General features: G+C 61.6%; 1 protein-coding gene and 1 long non-coding RNA gene across 4 annotated transcripts in view; both read right to left on the minus strand.

The window, feature by feature from the left end:
• Positions 1 to 5,611, minus strand: part of ADAMTS7 (ADAM metallopeptidase with thrombospondin type 1 motif 7) — a 39,831-nt gene extending 34,220 nt beyond the window's left edge. For both annotated transcript variants that reach the window (XM_059179789.1, XM_059179788.1), the window contains exon 1: positions 5,267 to 5,611. In XM_059179789.1, coding sequence (XP_059035772.1) covers positions 5,267 to 5,402 — 136 coding nt within the window. In that variant the 5' untranslated portion in view covers positions 5,403 to 5,611. The remainder of the gene's footprint in view (positions 1 to 5,266) is intronic.
• Positions 5,612 to 8,361: 2,750 nt separating this feature from the next.
• On the minus strand, positions 8,362 to 15,582 carry LOC131835483 (uncharacterized). Of its 2 annotated transcripts, none has more exons than XR_009355183.1 (3): positions 15,284 to 15,582; positions 14,767 to 14,887; positions 8,362 to 14,265 (listed from the first exon to the last, which is right to left on the minus strand). It is a non-coding gene; the product is annotated as an uncharacterized LOC131835483 (long non-coding RNA). The 2 variants fall into 2 exon arrangements; XR_009355182.1 differs by having other exon boundaries at positions 15,411 to 15,579.
• Between the last annotated feature and the right edge of the window lie 1,840 nt (positions 15,583 to 17,422).

Here is a 17,422-nt window from a genome sequence, read left to right on the forward strand (position 1 = left end):
CGGGCGAGGACCCCCGTGGTGAAGGCTGCAGGCTGCTTCTGGAGAAAGCACAGGGGGACTCGGGGATGTCCACACTGGCTCAGAGCCACAGAGCAAGAGGGACAGAGCCGAGACCACACTCCAGGCCCCCCACATGGCTTCGGTCTCTGCCGGAACACGGCTGTGCGCTCACAGCGGCCCGTGCCTGGGCCTGTCTCCCAGTCGCTAACATAAAGGACTTGCCCAAGAGCAACTATGCAAACTTGTGTAGCTACCAGACCTGGTCTTCAAAAGGAATCTCGTGTGGACACACAGACACATCAGAGCAGTGCCGCTGTTGGGGTCAGGGGTCCTGGCGCTGAAGCTCGTGTCCCTAGGCTCTGAGGAGCAGTTAGGAAACTGGCCTGTCCGATGTTTCTCTCAGCCCGAGGTCCTGCCCTGCCCAACTGGGTGTATGCCCAGCTCTCCGGAATCCTGGCCGCCCAGGACAATGACCCCTCTGGCCGTAGGAATGCCTGGGCGCCCGGCAAAGTCCCGCGAGGGACCTCTCTGTGGCCGCCTGTTGGGGCCGCGAGGGCAGCCAAGCCCAGCCAAAGCTCCATCTGGGCCAGGCTGCAGAAACCACCTCGCCCGTCTCCTGCCGAACCTCGTGCGGACGGCCCTGCACACGCCAGTGCTGTGCCCCCGCCGAGGCCGCGCCCCAGCATCCACGGCCGCCCGGTGGGCAGCCCACGGGACGCTGTCCAAGAGCAAGGTCAGTCCGAGGCAGACGGGTGGGGTCACTCTGTGAGGCTCTGGGCAAAGCTTCCCTCTCCAAGTCTCTGGAGGACAGGAATGCAAGGGTTTCCCAGACTTCTCGGGTAAGAATTTGTGAAAACCAAATTAAACCAAGTTCCCAGGCCCCATCCCAGACCTGCTGAATCAATGTGTCTCCAGGAAATGGGACTGGGAAGCTGCGTTTTTTTACTAAGCGCCTCAGGGGACTGTGATCATCAGGGAAGTCCGGAAATCCTCCTCAGGGAGTGACCTTGGCCGGATGTCAGCAGTACCTGCCAAGCTCTAAGGGATATGGGGCCTCCAGACAGATAGATTCCATAGACCCAGGACTCTAGGGCCCCAGAGACTGTATGTCCCTTGGCCATGCAGGGCCTGTGACGTGACAGTCCCCAAGGCTGAGCTCTGGAAGCCAGTGGGCTGGCTTGTTGGAGGAGACGCCACACTCCGACACCCTTGCCGGGGCACTCAGGGTCCAGTGCTGCCCGCGGGCTCCGTCTTGTCCCTGAGTTGATCTTGTTTCTTCATTTTGGCTTGCACCAATATTGAAAAATATTTAATCCGTTGCCTATGTTTAAAAGGGACATATCTTGTCCAAAAATCTCCACTTTCAGCTTTCCTTGAGAAGTCTTAGCCATCCACGTCAGCCTCCATTCCCACCTCGCAGAAGTGGCTGGCGTGGAGCAGGGAGCCCCACTGGAGGGGATCCGTACCCCCGGCCAACCCCACTACCCCCTAGTGTGTTCCCCTCCAATGCAGGCTGCCCTTTGGCCTCTGGGCTGCGCGGTCTTTCAGGGACTAAAGCACAGCACTTCTCACAGAAACGGGGGAACAAGAGACAGGCTGCCCGCCGGGTTTGTTCCCACGTCAGGCCACCCTGGTGCGTGGCCTCTGCTGCGTCACCCCCAGCTGCGAACTGCGAGGGACGGTTAGGTGAGCCAAAGTTCGGGAAAAACGTGTTAGACACTGTCCCTCCCCTCAACATCGAGAAAGGGGTGTAGGGCCCAGTGCTGAGCGGCCCGGTGAGGGGAGGGGACACAGCCCCGATGGACAGAAGTGAGGAAAAGCCTCATCGGACAGGGTGGTGTGAGGTCCTCTGACCCTGGAGCGTCCCGCAGTGGACGCCGCATGACCGGCCCGGGAAATGCCACAGGTGCGGGCAAGAGAGGCGGCCAGCTTGGGCCCCCCACCTCTGGATACATGTGTAAAATGAGACGGTGCGCTGACAAGATATGGCACTGTCGGACACATGGGCTTGGAACACAGGAAGGTTCGTCCGGCTCAGCCACTCCATAGCTGTGTGGCCCGGGGACGTCACTCCGTCATCGGGCTGACCCTCCGCCACCCGGCCTGCCCGGAAAACCCGGGGCCGTGAGCGGAAGGACAAAGGTAGAGTGAAGACACAGCGGCTGCCTCCCAAATCTCCATTTTCAGTATCATTCCCAGCGGCGCCCCGAGCATGGGCCACCCCTGCCCAGGCCGCTAATGCCAGCCGAAGGGAAGGGAGCGTGGGGGCCAGCCCGAAGCCCTCGGGTCCCCAAGGAATGGCCACCGTGTGGCTTGCTCCTGGCAAGAGCAGCGTGTTGGGGCATCAGACAGGGGGTCAGGGAGCGAATGACGGGGGGATTCTGAACAACGGCGAAGAAATGACCCCAAGAACTCCAAGCAAGTGTCCCTGGGGAGGGAATCCCGCCCGGCCCCGACATGTGGCCCTGCTGGGAATCCCTGATCTCCACCTTGGGCAAACCGCGCAAGACAGAAATTCGAGGTGACTTATAAAGAAGCAGCCTATTTGGTTCAGAAATGTGACCGAAAGGCAGGTCAAAGGCACAAGGCTCACGTGCCCTTCAGACAGCAGGTCTGAATCTCAGCTCTGCCACTGCATTGGTGAGCCCCCGGGTGAGTAACTCAACCGCCCCACCTGCTTCTCCACCTGTCGGAGGGGCGCGACCACCACCGCACCTGCTACCCTGGGCTGTGAGCTCCCTTGCAGGTGCTGGGAACCTGAGACGGCACGGAGCCATCGGGAGCGAAGCTATAACCCAGAGTTAGCAAGCGAGCTTCTAAAGGGTTCTCCGCGATTTCCTAAAAGCCTGTTTTCTCTCTTTGCCTAATGGCTTAAGAAAGAGCTTTTTAATCAAAAAAAGAAAGACTTACAGGAAGTTATCACTCCACAATAACTTTTATTTTCTGGTTTTGCTCTGCTCTCATCTTTTTTGTAACTTCAGTTGTTTTGCCATTAAAATGGTTTATAAAAGGGGGCAGGGGAGTTACGAAGCAGACAGCCCGTCCACTGTCTACAGCCGACCCCTAGCAGAGACGGGCTGATACTCTCAGCCCCCCAGGGCTGGCAGGGCCTAACTGTGGCTCCAGGCTCCATGGGTGCGCAGGGCTGAGCGAGTGCGGCTGCGGGCACCAGGCACGGAGGCTGCTGGGTCAGGAGCCCTGTGCTGAACGGACGGACGGGCATTAAGTACTTGGAGTATCACCTCTGGGTGACAGAACTGTCACTTTGCAGGTTCTACCAGAGAATGCCAATGTGTTTACCCTCCCCTCTCTGTCAAAAACCTGAGTCACAGTCCAGCCCTTCAAACGACCTGACCCCATGCTCATGTCAAAGAGGAAAAAATAACCAGGACGCGTGTACGTGTGTGTCCTCCAGCCGGCCTGCGTGTGCCTGGTATGCACACCGGGCTCATGTGTGCCATTCAACAATGAGGATGGGGACATTACCGAGCCCCAGTCCCATCAACCCCCACAAGCCCCTTGATTGGTCACAGAAGAAAAAGTCAGGATACACTTCCTAAAAGTGAGTCCAAGATAGGCCCTTTTGGTCTCAAAGAAGATAGTGCTGAGAGGGTAGGGCCCTGGTCTAGGACTCCTGGGTCAGCTCCAAAGAAAATGACACACAGCTCAGGCATCCTGAGTGGGGGCAGCCGGGGGTCCCCATGCTGTATACCTAGGGGTTAGAGGAACAGACATTCCCCTGGGAGTGCGGGGGGCTGATCAGACAAGAGAAGGTACCTGCTCTGTCAGGTAAGCGCAAAGCACAGGCCAGAACCACAGGACTCCGCAGGGTCTCCCTGGTCTCGGTGGGTCTCAGTGGCGGTCACTCTACCCTGGGCTAAGAACTGATACCCAGCATCTGGATCCTCCCAAGAACCCTGTTGGGGAAAACACCGTTCTCCCCACTTAACTACAGCCCTGGAGCGGCAGGAGCTCGGCCAACCTCATACTCGGGCTGGCCTGCAGTGGAAGTAAAAAGAGTCCTGACCCCCCGCTCCTCCCACCACTGCCAGGGGGCCTGGACCCCAGTAAGGGCTCAGGGACAGTCCCCTGGAGCAACCACTTCCTGCTGCCTCATCCCCATCACCTGGTCGGTCCTCACTGGCCTGGCTCTGGGCAGGGGGAAAACAGGATTCACACGGTAGCTAAGGAGCCCAACCTGGTAGGCACGCTCTCCGAGCCTCTCCCCTGGATCCTGAAAGAACTTTCTATCACCTGCCTTGCAGGGCTGTTGTAGAGAGGGTGAGAAATAAGAGCGCATTAAATCTTTGCTCCCTCTCCACCCCCTCTACCCTGCTGCTAGAGGAAACCTCCCTAAAACCCCCGCACCCATGAGCTACTCCCCTCAAAGGCTCCCCAAAACCTCTAAGATCTGGTTTAAATGCCTCCTTAGACTCCGGCCCCGGACGCTTTTTCCTTCAGTCTCAGTGCTGGAGAGGCAAGAGTCCCCCATCCCCAGCACGCAGGCCTAATGCGGCCCACGCCCGGCGTCAGGGACGTCCCGTCCCCACTCCCTCCAGCCCACCCCGAGTTCATCCATCTCCCGTCCCTCCTGGCTCTGGCCTCTCCTCCCCTACAAAGCCTTCCCGACCGCTTGCCCAGCATGGCTCTCAAAGCTATCCGATCGACCCGCATCAGACCAGGGGCTCCCTGGGCGCGGGGCCGGGGGTCTCCTAGACCCTTGGCTCCTAAAATCCCAGGTCGGCTGCCTCGGACGCGCCTGGAGCTCCGCGGCCGAGGAAGACCTGGACGCCGGCCAGAGGCTCGTCGGAGGCCGGCCGGGCGGGGCAGAGAAAGCCGAGCCCAGGGCCGGGAGAGAAGCTCCCCTCCGCTCCCCTCCGCTGCGCTCGGGCGTCTGCATACTCCGGGGAGGGGAGGCAGGAAGTGCTGGGGGCGCGCGAGCAGGGTCCCCGCGCCGGCGACCGCCCGCCGCAGCCCGGAGCTGTGACCCCGCGCCCCGGCCCGCGGCGTCCCGGGCTGCTCTCGGACCGGGCGCCGACGAGGCTGGACACGGAGCCCTCCGCGCGCAGACGGCGCTCGGTGCAGCCCCGCGGACCAGCCCCGGAGGGGCCCCGCGCGGTACGCCCGAGGACGGAGGGGCTGCCTCCAGGCACGGGCTGGGGGCAGCCGGGTGCGCGGCTTTGCCCCCCGGCCCCGCCCGGTCTCGATCCCCCGGGGTGCGCGGGGGCCGCGCGGGGCCGGCCGGCAGGGAAAGGCGACCACCCACCTGGTGCGGGTCCGGGATCGCCGGGCGCCAGGGCGCAGAGCAGCAGGAGCAGGGGGCGCAGCCGCGGCGCGAGGCTGCGGGGGCTGCGGGGGCTGCGGGCGCTGCGGGCGCCGCGGACGCTTGGGCGGCCGGGCATGGCCGGGGCGGGCAGCGCCGGGGGGTACCCCGCGCGCGCGCTCTAGTCCGTCCCGTCCGCTCGCTGCCGGGTCCGGGTCCGGCTCAGGACATGCCCGGCCCGCGCGCAGCTCCCGCGTCGGGACCCGGCCTGCGGCAACAAAGGCTGCAGGGCCCGCCCCCTCGGCGGCGCAGGAGGCTCCAGGGACCGAGAGCCCGACGGCGAGAAAGAAAGAAAGAGAGAGAGAGAGAGAGGAGAGGAGGGGAGTGAGGGAGGGCGGGAGGGGAGTGAGAGAGGGCGGGAGGGGGCCGCTCGGCCGGGCCGCCCCGCCCCTCCCGCCGCCCCGCCCCCCGCCCCGGCCCCGCCCCGCCCCGCCCCGCGGGCCCCGCCGGCTGCGGTTTGGGGGCGGGTCCCGGCCGGGCGCGCGCGGCGCCCCCCGACGGCCGTGACCGCCCTCCCGACCGCAGGCGCCCTCTGGCGGCGGAGCCGAGCCGGGCCTCCGGGCCGCGACCCTCCAAACCCGGCTACAAGCCGGAATTTCCGGAATGTCGCCCTTCCCCGAACAGGCCGGACCCCCTGGGAAAAGGGGTCCGGAGGTCCCCCGGGGGACTCCCTAGTGGACCCTACTCCAAAGCCGGCTCAGGAGAGTGGTCTGGCCGGTGGGCGGCGGCTCCCACGTGAGGCCCGTCCCGCAGCCACAGTGTCCATTCTCCCGCGCAGCTGTTGGGTTAGCGCTGGCCAAAGCGGGGTCCCGTGGGCGCAGGTCCCGCCTTCTGTCCTCAGTGGCCGCAGCCCTTCCTCCTGCGCTCGCCGGAGCCTGGTCCTAGGACACTGCGGCCTTCACTCACCCTGTCCCCTACACAGGGACCTCCTGGAGTTCCGCGGGCTGGGCGGGGGGTCGGCCTCCCGCCCCTGCCTCGGAGGCCCGCACTCCTCCCTGTCACCTCCCCTGCACGTGCCCTCCTTCCTGGAAGCTCGCTCCCAGGTCCCGCACCCTTAGCCCTGCTGTCCTCCCAGGACGCAGGGAGTTCGTGGCCACTCAGTTCCTTGACGCCGTCACTTCCCAGGGACCTTTCATCCACCTCTGCTAGCAGCCCCCAGGCCCACAGCCTAGGCTGTCATTCCCAACTGCCCCACATAGGAAACCTGAGGGCTGGGGCCCGCCCTTCTCACCTGACCCTGGCCCTTTCCACCCTCCCCAGACCACCCTCTTCATCACATTCTCTGGTTCCGAGTCACCTTCTTCCTCTCCCCCCCCATCACCCCTCCTGGCTTCACCCACGTGCCCTCCTAGCTACACCCACTGCTTGACCTCTGGCTCCCACCCAACCCCCTTCCATCCCCCTCACCCCATGACACGGACAATTCAGGCCGCTGCATCCAGCCACACGCACATCTCACCCTGTGCACCAAGCCTGTGCCTGGCACCTATGAGCTTCCCCTCATCTAGACCCTCCAGCGGCTGGAGACAAATGCTTCTACCGTTCCCTCCTTCTTCCCCAGGGACCGTGCTCTGGGGCCCCCTCTTTCCTTGGTCCCCACGGCTGCTCACCCTCCATCTGAAAGCATTCTGGCCTCTCTCCTTTGAAAGGCATGGATACTGCTCCCCCGTGGACGGGACACCCCTCCAGCACCTGCTCTGCTTCTCTCCTCAGTCCCACTCTCCAGGGGACATGTGGACCCCTCCCCTCCCGTGGGTTCCCCAGGCTCACGCCTCCTCCAGCCTCCGTTTTGGTGCACGAGCCCCTAGACCCTGCTCAGTCCTCATCTTGGCCTGCCCCGAGCATGCTAGAGATGCCCCCCACCCCGCTCCTCCACTCCACGCTCATCGGCCAGGCCCGTCTCCTCCTCACCCTGCAGATGTGGGGAAGTCAGTGAACAACACAGACACGGTATCCGTTGTCAAGAGCCTCGCTCCAAAAGAGGCGCCCAGACCAGGGGCATAGCAGACGGACATGGAAACAAGGCCCCCCGCTGAGAGGGGCTGCGGCGGGGGCGGGGGTTGGGGGTAGAGCTGGGAGACTGGAGGACGGTCAGGGAGGGCACCTGAGGACAGGCCGTTTGAGCGGAGCGACCGGAGGAGTGCCGGAGGGGTACGAGCCAGCCCCGTGCAGTGACGGGAGAAGTGGGCGTAGACCTGGTACCCCCGAGACTTGTCCTTGCAGACACTGACCATGTCAGCGCTCACGGGCGGTCTCCCCTTCCCCTTTCTCGGCGCTCTGAGAGCCCCGACTGCCCCGCCCGTCATGGCGCCCATCACCAGAATGCCTGCGGTCTGTGCGTGGCTCTGCGAACCCGACCACCGTGAGATGCAACGTCGGGTCGTACTCGCCTGCGGGACGCAGCCCCCAGCACAGGACACCCAAGAGACCAAGACGACCCGGTGAGGGGACACACAGCCCTCCCTGGCCAGCCCCGCAACTTGCCACCCTCCCTCCCGCGGCCAGCCATCGAGACTGACCGGAGGCTTCTCTGACGGCTGACAACAGTGCCGCCTGCTCCCGCTCCAGTCCCAGGTCCTGACCTTTATCCCGCGCGCCCCTCCTCACAAACCAGGCTGGACAGCCCGGGATGCAAAGGCCCGGCGAGCTCAGTGCTGCCCTCGGGACGTGGGGCATAACCCAGCCAGAAAGACAAGGCCAACTCCAAATTTGGGGAGCAAAGAGTACGTTTTGAACCAAACGAGAGAGATGATCTTTCAGCATGTTTGATGTAACTGTCCAGAAGGTCCAATTACAGACTCCCCCACCCCAACCTTGGTAGCTTAAGTTTCCGTGATCACAGTGCGAGGCTGCCCAACACCCCCAGGGAGATTTAACTTTGCTAAAAGGTGACCAGAAACTCACCCAATTGAAGGAGAAGCTGGCAGTGTCCTGCTTCTCTGTTTCCATGTGTATATTGACAGGTTGCTTAAAAGGTAGCGAGCAGAGCGGAGCCCAGTCTGTTTAGGGTTATAAACGAATAGGTAACAACGGTAAAATGAGGCACACAATTTTTTTTAATTTAATGAAAACTGTGGGCCTGGACTGTCGTATCCGGCTGACGGAGACGCAGGTCCCCACTCCCCATTTTGCAGGTTTTCTCGGGCGGTCGTTCTCAGCCAGCAGTGATTTCACTTCCGTGGAATTTTGCAATGTCTGGAGAGATTTTTGGTCGTCATAGCCAAGGGGGAGGTGCCATGGGCAGCCGGTGGGTAGAGGCCGGGGACCCCGCCGAGCCTCCCACGGTGCCTGGGGCAGCCCCCACCGCAAGGGGTTGTCCAGTGCAAACGTCACTAGTGTCCAGGTTGCAAATCTCTGGCGAGAAGATGAAGTCGTTCAAAGGCCTGTGTGGCAAACCGAAGAGCTTAGTTCTAGTGTCTTCGTTGTGCTTTGTGTTCTGGGGGCCAGGCTAGCACAGGGTAAACGTTCAACCTTTACATACAGTGAAAAGTACTCCTCCTCCCAAAGTCGGTCATCCCCAGCCCCTCGGTGCCCCTTCCCGGGGGCCATTTCTGCCTCAGTTTCCCACGAATCCTCCCAGGAAACGAGTGTGGACGCTTGGGGCAGCACGCTCCGCTCGAACGGCCCCTGGCTTTTTCTCAGTGAGCGGCCTAGCCTGGAGATGCTTCTCAGCCCTGGTTAACATGGGGCCGAGAATACACCGGACTGTGAACCGCACGGGGGAAGAAGTCTGTGTTCTACCCACTAAGCAGCACTGTCTGGCGGGGACCCTCCCCTGTGCACGAGGGGGAGCTCATCTGTGGGTCGGGCCCAGCTCTGGGCTTATAAGTCCTGGGCCTGCATGTTTGTGACCTTGACAGGGAGGTAGGTCGCCCCAGATTAAAGAAACTTTTTTGGTGGGTCCCTTCCACTCCAGTACATCCCAAAAGTTGCAAAAGTCATTCTAAATTCTGGCGTAGGGGCCAGACTGCTGAGCAAGGTTGCCCCAACACCCGCCCCCGCCGTGGGACAGGACTAAGTGTGGGACACACAAGGGATGCTTGCCTTGGAAGGGTCGCTGAGCCACCAGCCCAGGCCTGACTGGCATTGTTGCGGATGCCCGGAGACTGGAGCCAATTTGTCCCCATCTCTGATGCACAGCACCAGCTACCCAAGCTTGGAGGGGGGTCTGCCTCACGGAAAGGGACAGCAGCATGGGGGTCCCAGCAGCTGTCCCTCTGGGGAGTCCTGAGCCATTGCTGTCTCACTGCCATTGGGCAGTTAGAAGAGTAAACAGATGGAGGCCCAAGTGGAACACCGAACGCAGACCGAGTCCTCTGTGCAAGCCCCACGCCCTACATACGATGTCTTGCAACGTCCTGCTCCCAAGGTGGAGTAGAGGTCACGACTCTCCTGGGCGTGCAGGTGGAGAAGTGCAGAGCACACAGTCCACGTCCTCTGCCGAGGGCCCCACACGTGCAGGTGTCGGGGCCTGGCCAGGCCTGCCTGCGGCACTTGGGTCTCTGGCCGCTGCACGCTCTGACTCCCCAGATGGCCAGTGTGGGCTGTGGTCATCAAGGGAGCCTCTGTGTTGCAGCGCCTCCCCCCAGAGCTGTTTCCTTGGGCAGACAGGTACTCAGGAAACAGGCCCCTTCCCCTTCATGAGGATTCACAGAGGCTTCCTTTCCGAACGCCTCTCCAGTGCCAGGAGCCAGGAGCCAGGCTCAGTCCAGGGGGACCCTGCTGATGGTGTTGCTGTTCCCTGCCGTCAGCTCTGGCTTCCACCCAGAGCCCAGCAGCCCTCAGGGGCCGGGCCTGGTCTCCCGGGCCAGCGCCCACCAGGACCCCGGGAGAAAACTGTTGCCTGTGAATCCAAGCAGCTCTTCTCCTGAGCCGCGCCCCCAGCCGGAGCCCAGCACAGTCGGGTCCTGCTCCCCCACCTCCGACCCGCAGGTTCCAGGGCTCATCACCTCCGCTGCGCTCCTTCTCCGACCTGCCACCCCTTCAGCAACGGGGTCCCACATCCCTGCATCTAGAAATAATCTGAAAACTTCTTTGGCTTTTCTGTTGCATTTACTGAGGGCCTGGGAGCCCTTTCTGCTCGCTTGTCCTTTAACATTTTTTCCTATGCGTGTTATTAACTTTTGTAAAGAAAATACTTGCTTTGACATTTACGAGAATCTCGGAGCTCCTGGCCAGCTCGGTCAGGGGAGCAGGGGACGCTGGATCTTGGGGTCATGAGTTCGAGTCCCACGCTGGGTGTAAAGATTATGTAACAGTAAAATCTTTAAAAAAGAAAGGAAGGAAAGAAGAAAGAAAAACAGAATCTTGCTGGTAATAAAATTCTGGATAAAATAGATTATGTGGATTTTTTTTCTTCTTTTTGTAACCGATACATTGTTTCTCTCCTTGATTCACCCGAGGAAAACTCACGTGTGCTGCCCGCAGTGGAGCAGAATCAGCTGAAGGAAAACAGCACGAGCCTTATGACGAAGTTGCTCTCGCCAACATTAAAAATGGAGCAGGTTATATAATTTGGGGGTTGGGAAGAATACTTTAAAGATGAAATCAACAGCAAAATCTGTAGGGGAAAGAAAGCTAATAGATGTGCCTACATCAAAAGGAAAACTTCTCCCTATTCTAAAGCTCCAAAAATCCAACATCCAAACACCAGGAGACCCGGAGAGCTCAGAGGGAGACCTTCAAGCAAAGAGGGCGCCTCTCCAGCGGAGGGACCAAGACATCCAGGCTGGAAGGGTGTGCCGGCATCCAGCACGATGGAGAAAAAGCCAACCGGTCCACCCTGGAACACAGCCTCTCTGCCTCCTCACCAGCCAGCTCTCGGGGACTCGAGAAAAGTCCCATCCGGAGTTTTCCAGAGCGGGGAAAACGGTCTCGAAGACCATGGTCGGAAATGCGCAGAATTCTCTCCCATAACTCCACGAGCAAGAGGCCAGCGGCGGCCTTCCAGTTCCCAGGAACACGGTTTCTGACTGAGAGCTCAGGTCTCGCACTCTCACTCCTGTGACTCGGGCGTGAAATGCTATGAAAGAGATAAGCCCAAGTCCAAGTGCAAGGTGGGGGGGGGGGGTGTCGCTTCTCTGAAGAGTGGGCAGATGTTCTGGGGAGACCGTGGGGAGCTGTCTGGGACTGGAGTGGGTCACAAGGGAGGCTCCAGGACAGCAGACACCTGGGCTCTGGCCTCAGGGTGCCCTAGCCACTGGGCCTACGGATAGCAGGTCCCGTGCACCCGGTGTGGACCCTGCACCACCCCCCGACCCACCACCCACTTACGGCCGCTTGAGCTAACACTGGCTCCTGTATATGACGGACGCTTTACCTGAGCTAACACTGGCTCCTGTACATGACGGACGCTTTACCAGAATCTTCTAGTTGACCCTCCAGCAGCCCTGCAAGATGAGCATCACCATCCCATTCGCAGGCGAGAGAAACAGAGCTTATGTCACTGCCATGACGTCACAAGGAACTGACAGCGCAGGACCCAGAGCAGGTCTGCATGCGCCCAGCCCCAGGCTCATGCCGTCCCACCTCCCCAGCCGCTCGGGCTGAGTTCCCAGAACACAGCCCTGGTGACACTCGTCCTGAGGGGCGAGGAAGGCAGTGTCGGACCGCGCACCCGTGAAGCTCTTGGCACCTGTCAAATTTGTAAACGTATCTGTCTTTTGGTGTTTAGTTTCCATATATATCCAAGTAACATGCGTTCAAGATTTAAAGAGGCAAACAGTGCTCCAAGGAAGCTGGATGGCCGCCAACCCTGCTCCGACCTTTCTGAGACACACACACACACACACACACACGATCTGTGGCAGGGTGGGGGTGCCGCTCTAAGGGGGCTCCCGAGCCAGGCCTATCCCCACTGCCACCCGCTGTCCCCTGCTTCCCAGCCCTGCGTGTCCTGGAGGCCGTCCAGGACCGCTGGGCACATGGTCTCGGAGAATTCCCCGCACACACCCTGGCGCTCCGGGAGGCCGAGGGGGGCCTTGGCAGGGACAGAGCGGCAGAAGCCCAGGAGCAGCGCGCCCAGTGACTCAGCCACCTGTAATCTCTCTGCGGGGGAATTCATCCAAAGGGAAAAACATGGACCACATCCCTGGTGAAACATGATCTGTGGAAGTGCTCTGTTTCCACTGTCGTAACAATAGCCAAGAGACTCCTTTTACAAAAGAAAACGAAATGTCCCCAACCTGCGACCCTCTCCCTGCTGTGACTGCTTCGTCTTGGGGAGATCCCGAGTGCGGGTCCTTGGAGATGCCATCAGAGCATCACAGAGCAGAGCCGAGGCACCCCAGTTCCCTCCCGTGGGAATGGGGTCCCGTCCCCCATCTCACAGGGGGCCGTAAGGGAGAGGAGCTGATTTTTGTGACGATCCTGGCCCTGGGCCTGGACACCAGAGGTGTCCCCTCCCCACACCGCAGCCTCAGCATTGCCCCCTCCCCTGGCTCCATCCACCCTCCGGCCCTCTCTGGGACACCCCCCCCACCATCCTGGTGGAGGCACTTTCCAGCCCATGTCCTCCACGGCCCCTCCAGCTCTGCCGGCCCAGGGCCCGGAGGGGGTCTCCTCACAGGGCCCACCACACAAGGTGTGCTCACACGTGCTCAGGAATGAGTCCTGCAGGCCCCAGTCAGGTCTCAGCCCTCCCTCTCTGGCCTACATCCTCTGCGAGGACCCCAGCACCGTGTGCCCCCACTCAGCTCCTCCCTCTCTATGCTCCCCGATGCCCCCAGAGCTCCTGGGGTAAGAGTGGATGCTGGTCCACATGACGGTCCTTCACCAACCGCTCCCCCCCCCATGCGTCATGCTCTGCTTCTTGATGTGGGTGCTGGTTATATGGGTGTGTTTGGTTTGTGAAAACCCATCATCCGTACTCTTATGACACATAGGCATGTGGGTGGTCTGTGGATTTTACATTTTACTTAAAAGTTTACTTTAAAAAAAGTTACTTAAAAGCCTTTTTTTTTTTTTTTTTTATCCTAGGGTGATGAGAGGGAGACTTGAAGTGGAATGGGGTTGGGGATTATAGGTAGTCAGGGAGGACTTCTTGGAGGAGGCAACATTTGATCTGAGACCTGTTGGGTAAGAAGAAGCCAGTCTTGGAGGAAACTGAGAAAAGTGCCAAGCAGAGGTTCTAGCAAGTGCAAAGGCCCAGGAGGTGAGCAAAGGTTTGGGCTCTGGAGGGAGGCCCCGGCAGATGTAGGTGGATCCCAGCACAGAGTGTGAGGTTGGAGGACTCTAACAGGTCAGAGTGCAGGCACCAGATCAGACAGGGCCTATACCCAGGTGAGGAGTAAGGACCTTACTCTAAATGGGACAGGAGGTCGTGGAGGGTTTTGGTTGGGGGCATGCTGTGGTGTGACTTCCCCTCTTACTGCAGAGGAGAAAAAAGGACCTGGGCTTAAACACCCCAGAAGTCCTACATGAATGAATGAAGACAACAGGTACCCAGAGAGCTCTTAGGGTATGAGAACACAAGGGGACTTACAGACCATTTTACAGAGGAGGAAGCAGACACCAGAGAAGGCAAGTCACTTGCCCCAAACTGCACAGCACATTAATGGCTAGAGCACAGAGACTAAAACCCCAGCCACCTGATACACCGTGACATCTCCCACCAGAAGAAGAAATCCTCCTAATTTTGCAAACTTTCTATCAGATTCCTAGTTCAATCAGCGTCCGGCCCAGACTGGAGCTGGGTAATCAGGTTCATTTCCCCCTTTCTGAGAACTGGGCGGGGAATCCCACGTCTTGCTGATTCTCCTCCTGGGCAAGGGAGGCAGAGGCCTGGGAGCAGGTCTGGTTGTGGGGACAGAAGACATAGGGAAAATCTGGCCTCTGAGGACCGCCTCCCAGCTCCTGGTGGCACACGGTGCCATTGTTCCTGATGAGGGCAGGAAAGAAGGCCAGAGCTAAGGCCCGTGGGGGACTGTCTTCCCGAGAGGAACCTGGGAACGAAGGGAAGAAGGAGGAGGGGGGCGAGGGGCAGAGAATGAGGAGGGGGGGAGGACGGAGGCGGGGGAGGGAGAGAGGAAGGGAAGGAGGAGCAAGGGCCCACAGCGGCGGGGCTAAGACCTTTCCCCCATTCGCTGGGCTACTTCTCCCATGACCCTGGCCAGGGGTTATCTTTCTCCTCCCTTACAGACAGGCAAGGGTCATGGGTCAGCCCCAGGACACATGGCTGGCTAGTGACATAAAGGGGACTGTGGTCTTCTCCTCTCCCCGGGGGCCCTCCCGTCCTTCAGCCCAGACACCTCACAGTCCTGGAACTTCCTGCTCAGTTACTAACCTTCTGTCTTCTTTCCCTGTTCTGTTCTGTTTGCTGCTCGTTCCCTGTACCAGCTCATCTCCTGTCTGTCTGCACCCCCAGCAAGACCCCAATCCTACGTCCCAGCACAAGGTGGGCTCCCCAGGGCGGCGGCCCCCCTAGTGTTCAGCAGAGTGCCTACCACACACACAGTGTGCACTGTCCTGGGACGTGAGGAAGCGGGTCGCGGAGGGAAGGCGTTTCTGAGGGGTGGCATTGGGGTCCACGCCAGCGCTGAGGAGTCGGCCAGGCCACAGGAAGATCTGCGACAGGAGAGCCACTCAGGCCACTTAGGCTCCCCTAGGTCAGAGGCCAGGGCGGCGCACACGGACGCTGCCCGGGCGCCTTCACAAATACCATGCCTTAAGATTCCAGCCCCGACCTCCACGGTCTGGGGTTCGTTTCTGGATTTGCTTTGAAGCCCCCGCTGTGGGTCTGTCTCTGCCACGGGGCCAAAGCAGGAAATGTAACTTCCTTCCAGTTTGGAGAGGAAGTCACCGGAGTGCGTCAAGCCGAGTCTTGTGAGCAGCGCAAAGCCGCCTCCTCCAGGAAGACTTCCCGGCTTTCCTGGTCTGGGGCCCCCTACTCTGAGTACGCTCAGCAGGGCGCGTCCCCCCCCCCCCACCGTCGGCTTCTGCTCCCCGGGCTGCCCTAGTCACCTCTCGGTGTCCAGGCCCCGTGCGGCAGCCCTGCCGGCCTTGGGAACGAATGAGGGCCCGGATACGTTAACAGACCAAAACGGGGTTGGGGCGAGCGGGGCCCACGGCTGCCGCGCGGGGGAAGCACCTTCTTCAGGCGAGGGGGGTCCGAGGGCGCGGGGCGGGGGGCGGAAGGTCCGGCTTGCGCAGCTGGACGCGGAGCACCCTCGTGACGGTTCCCCTGCCCCGGGGCCTCCGTCACGAGGAATCGCAGAAGGGCGGCCCTAGAGACAAGGCCCGGAGGCCCTGGGGCGGGGCTCGCCTGCGGCCGACCAGTCCCCTCTCCCACGTGCCGCCGCGCGGCGCCGCAAGCCCGCCTCTCCCCGCCCGGGAGCGGCCCGAGGGGGCGCGGACCCCAGAATGGGGGCGGAGCGAAGCGCGGAGGGGGCGGGGCGGCCGAAGGGGGCGGGGCGGAGTGGACGGAGCGGGAGGAGCGCGGAGGGGGCGGAGTGGACGGAGCGGGAGGAGCTAGCCCCGGAGCAGGCGGGGCGGGTGCCGCGGCTGGGGTCCGCGCCGTCGAGGCTGGCTCCCGCACCACGGCCGCGCGCGGCGGGCTCGGGGACCGAGGGCTGCAGAGCTCTCGCATGAACGGCCCGCGGGTGGAGAGGCGGGCACGACGCGGGCGCCACGTGCTGTGCCCGGGCTCCCCCTCCACCGTCCGGGCCAAGCGCACCGCGGGGCGGGTCCCCGCGCCGCTCCAGCCGCGCTACCCGAGCCCGGAAGCCTCGCGGCCGTCGCCGGGCGGGAGGAGCGGACGCGGCCCGTCCACACTGGGAGCGTGGTGCGCGACCGCAGCTGAGCCTAAAGGGTGCGGCGCGGGGGGTCGCGGATGCTCACACAGTCTCCACGCCCGACGGCCCAGTCTTTGAGGGTTGCCGGCCGCCCCGACAGCGTGGGGAGCGGGGCGCGGTGGCGGACACCTGTGCCCGCTGCGCTTCACTCCGCCCTTTGCCGTCCGAGGGTATCCGCCACGGGCCACGCTGGACACCTGCCGCTGCTGCCCCTGCCCGGCCTGTGTGCCGCTGCGCTCAGCCCTGCTGAGAGCCTGGCGAGGCCCCCGCGCTCTGGGGGTGCTGACCGAGCCAACCGCGGAGCCAGCTCTGTCTGCCTCGCCCACTCCAACAGCCGCCCCAGCTTGCTCCTTGCCTCGTGCAGTGCCCGGAATTCGGCGAGGGCGAAGAGCCGAGCGGCCCCAGCAGCTGCATGGCCAGCCAGGCCTGAACCCCGGGAAGTGGGATTCTCAGTGAGGACAGCTCCCTCCATGTCAGTACTGGGAGCGATGGGGCAGAGTGGGTCTCTTGCAGGGGTCCGGGTGGGGGTTGATGACGTCAAGAAGCAGTGTCTGGCGTCTGGCCGGTGTTCACCGCTCCCAGGGGGGCCATGGAGGTTCCTTAAGCTGAGAGCGCCCCACCAGCATTCTGGGCCACCCAGGGTGATGAATTCCTTCCCGCCCAGCCTCAGTGTCCTGTCCTACCTGAACGCTGGGGATCCTACCAGGTCCAGGGCTTGGATGTCCTGCGGCACTCTGCCCACCCCAGCCTGCCAACTGTATGAGGTCCACTCCTCACCCTCTAAGGACTTACTCCGACTCCCACTTCGACTCCCACTTAGGTGTCACCTTTGTGCTTGGAAGGAAGCTGTAAGCATCTGTGAAGTCCTTGGGGGAGAAGCAGAAGGCAGGAAGGTAGCCCTCCGTTGCTGGGGACTTCTGAGCTCTCATCCAGGAGGCCTGCCTGCCTCCGGTCTTCTCTAGATTCTAGGGCTTCTCTGACTAATCAGGGGCTACAGGGAGCAACCTGAAGGCCTGAGGTGTGCATGAAGGAGTGGGGGTGCTTGAGGGGTGCATCACTGGCCTGGGTGGCCACAGAGGGTGCACCTGCCACCCAGGTGGGAGCAGGGGGAGCAGATTTTGATCCCTGATTATGACAGACCTTTCCCATTTTTGAGCACCTTAGCATCATGAGGTAGTAAGCTCCCTGTCCTTGGAGGTATCCCAGTAGATGCCAGTTGGTCACAAAGAATGAGGGAGACAGACGGATGCATCCCACAGGGGTGTGGAGGTGCTAGGTGATTTCTGCACTCCCGTGAGCCTGGACTGGG

The sequence above is a fragment of the Mustela lutreola genome, chromosome 7 (genome assembly GCF_030435805.1).
Source record: "Mustela lutreola isolate mMusLut2 chromosome 7, mMusLut2.pri, whole genome shotgun sequence".
Taxonomy (NCBI): domain Eukaryota; kingdom Metazoa; phylum Chordata; class Mammalia; order Carnivora; family Mustelidae; genus Mustela; species Mustela lutreola.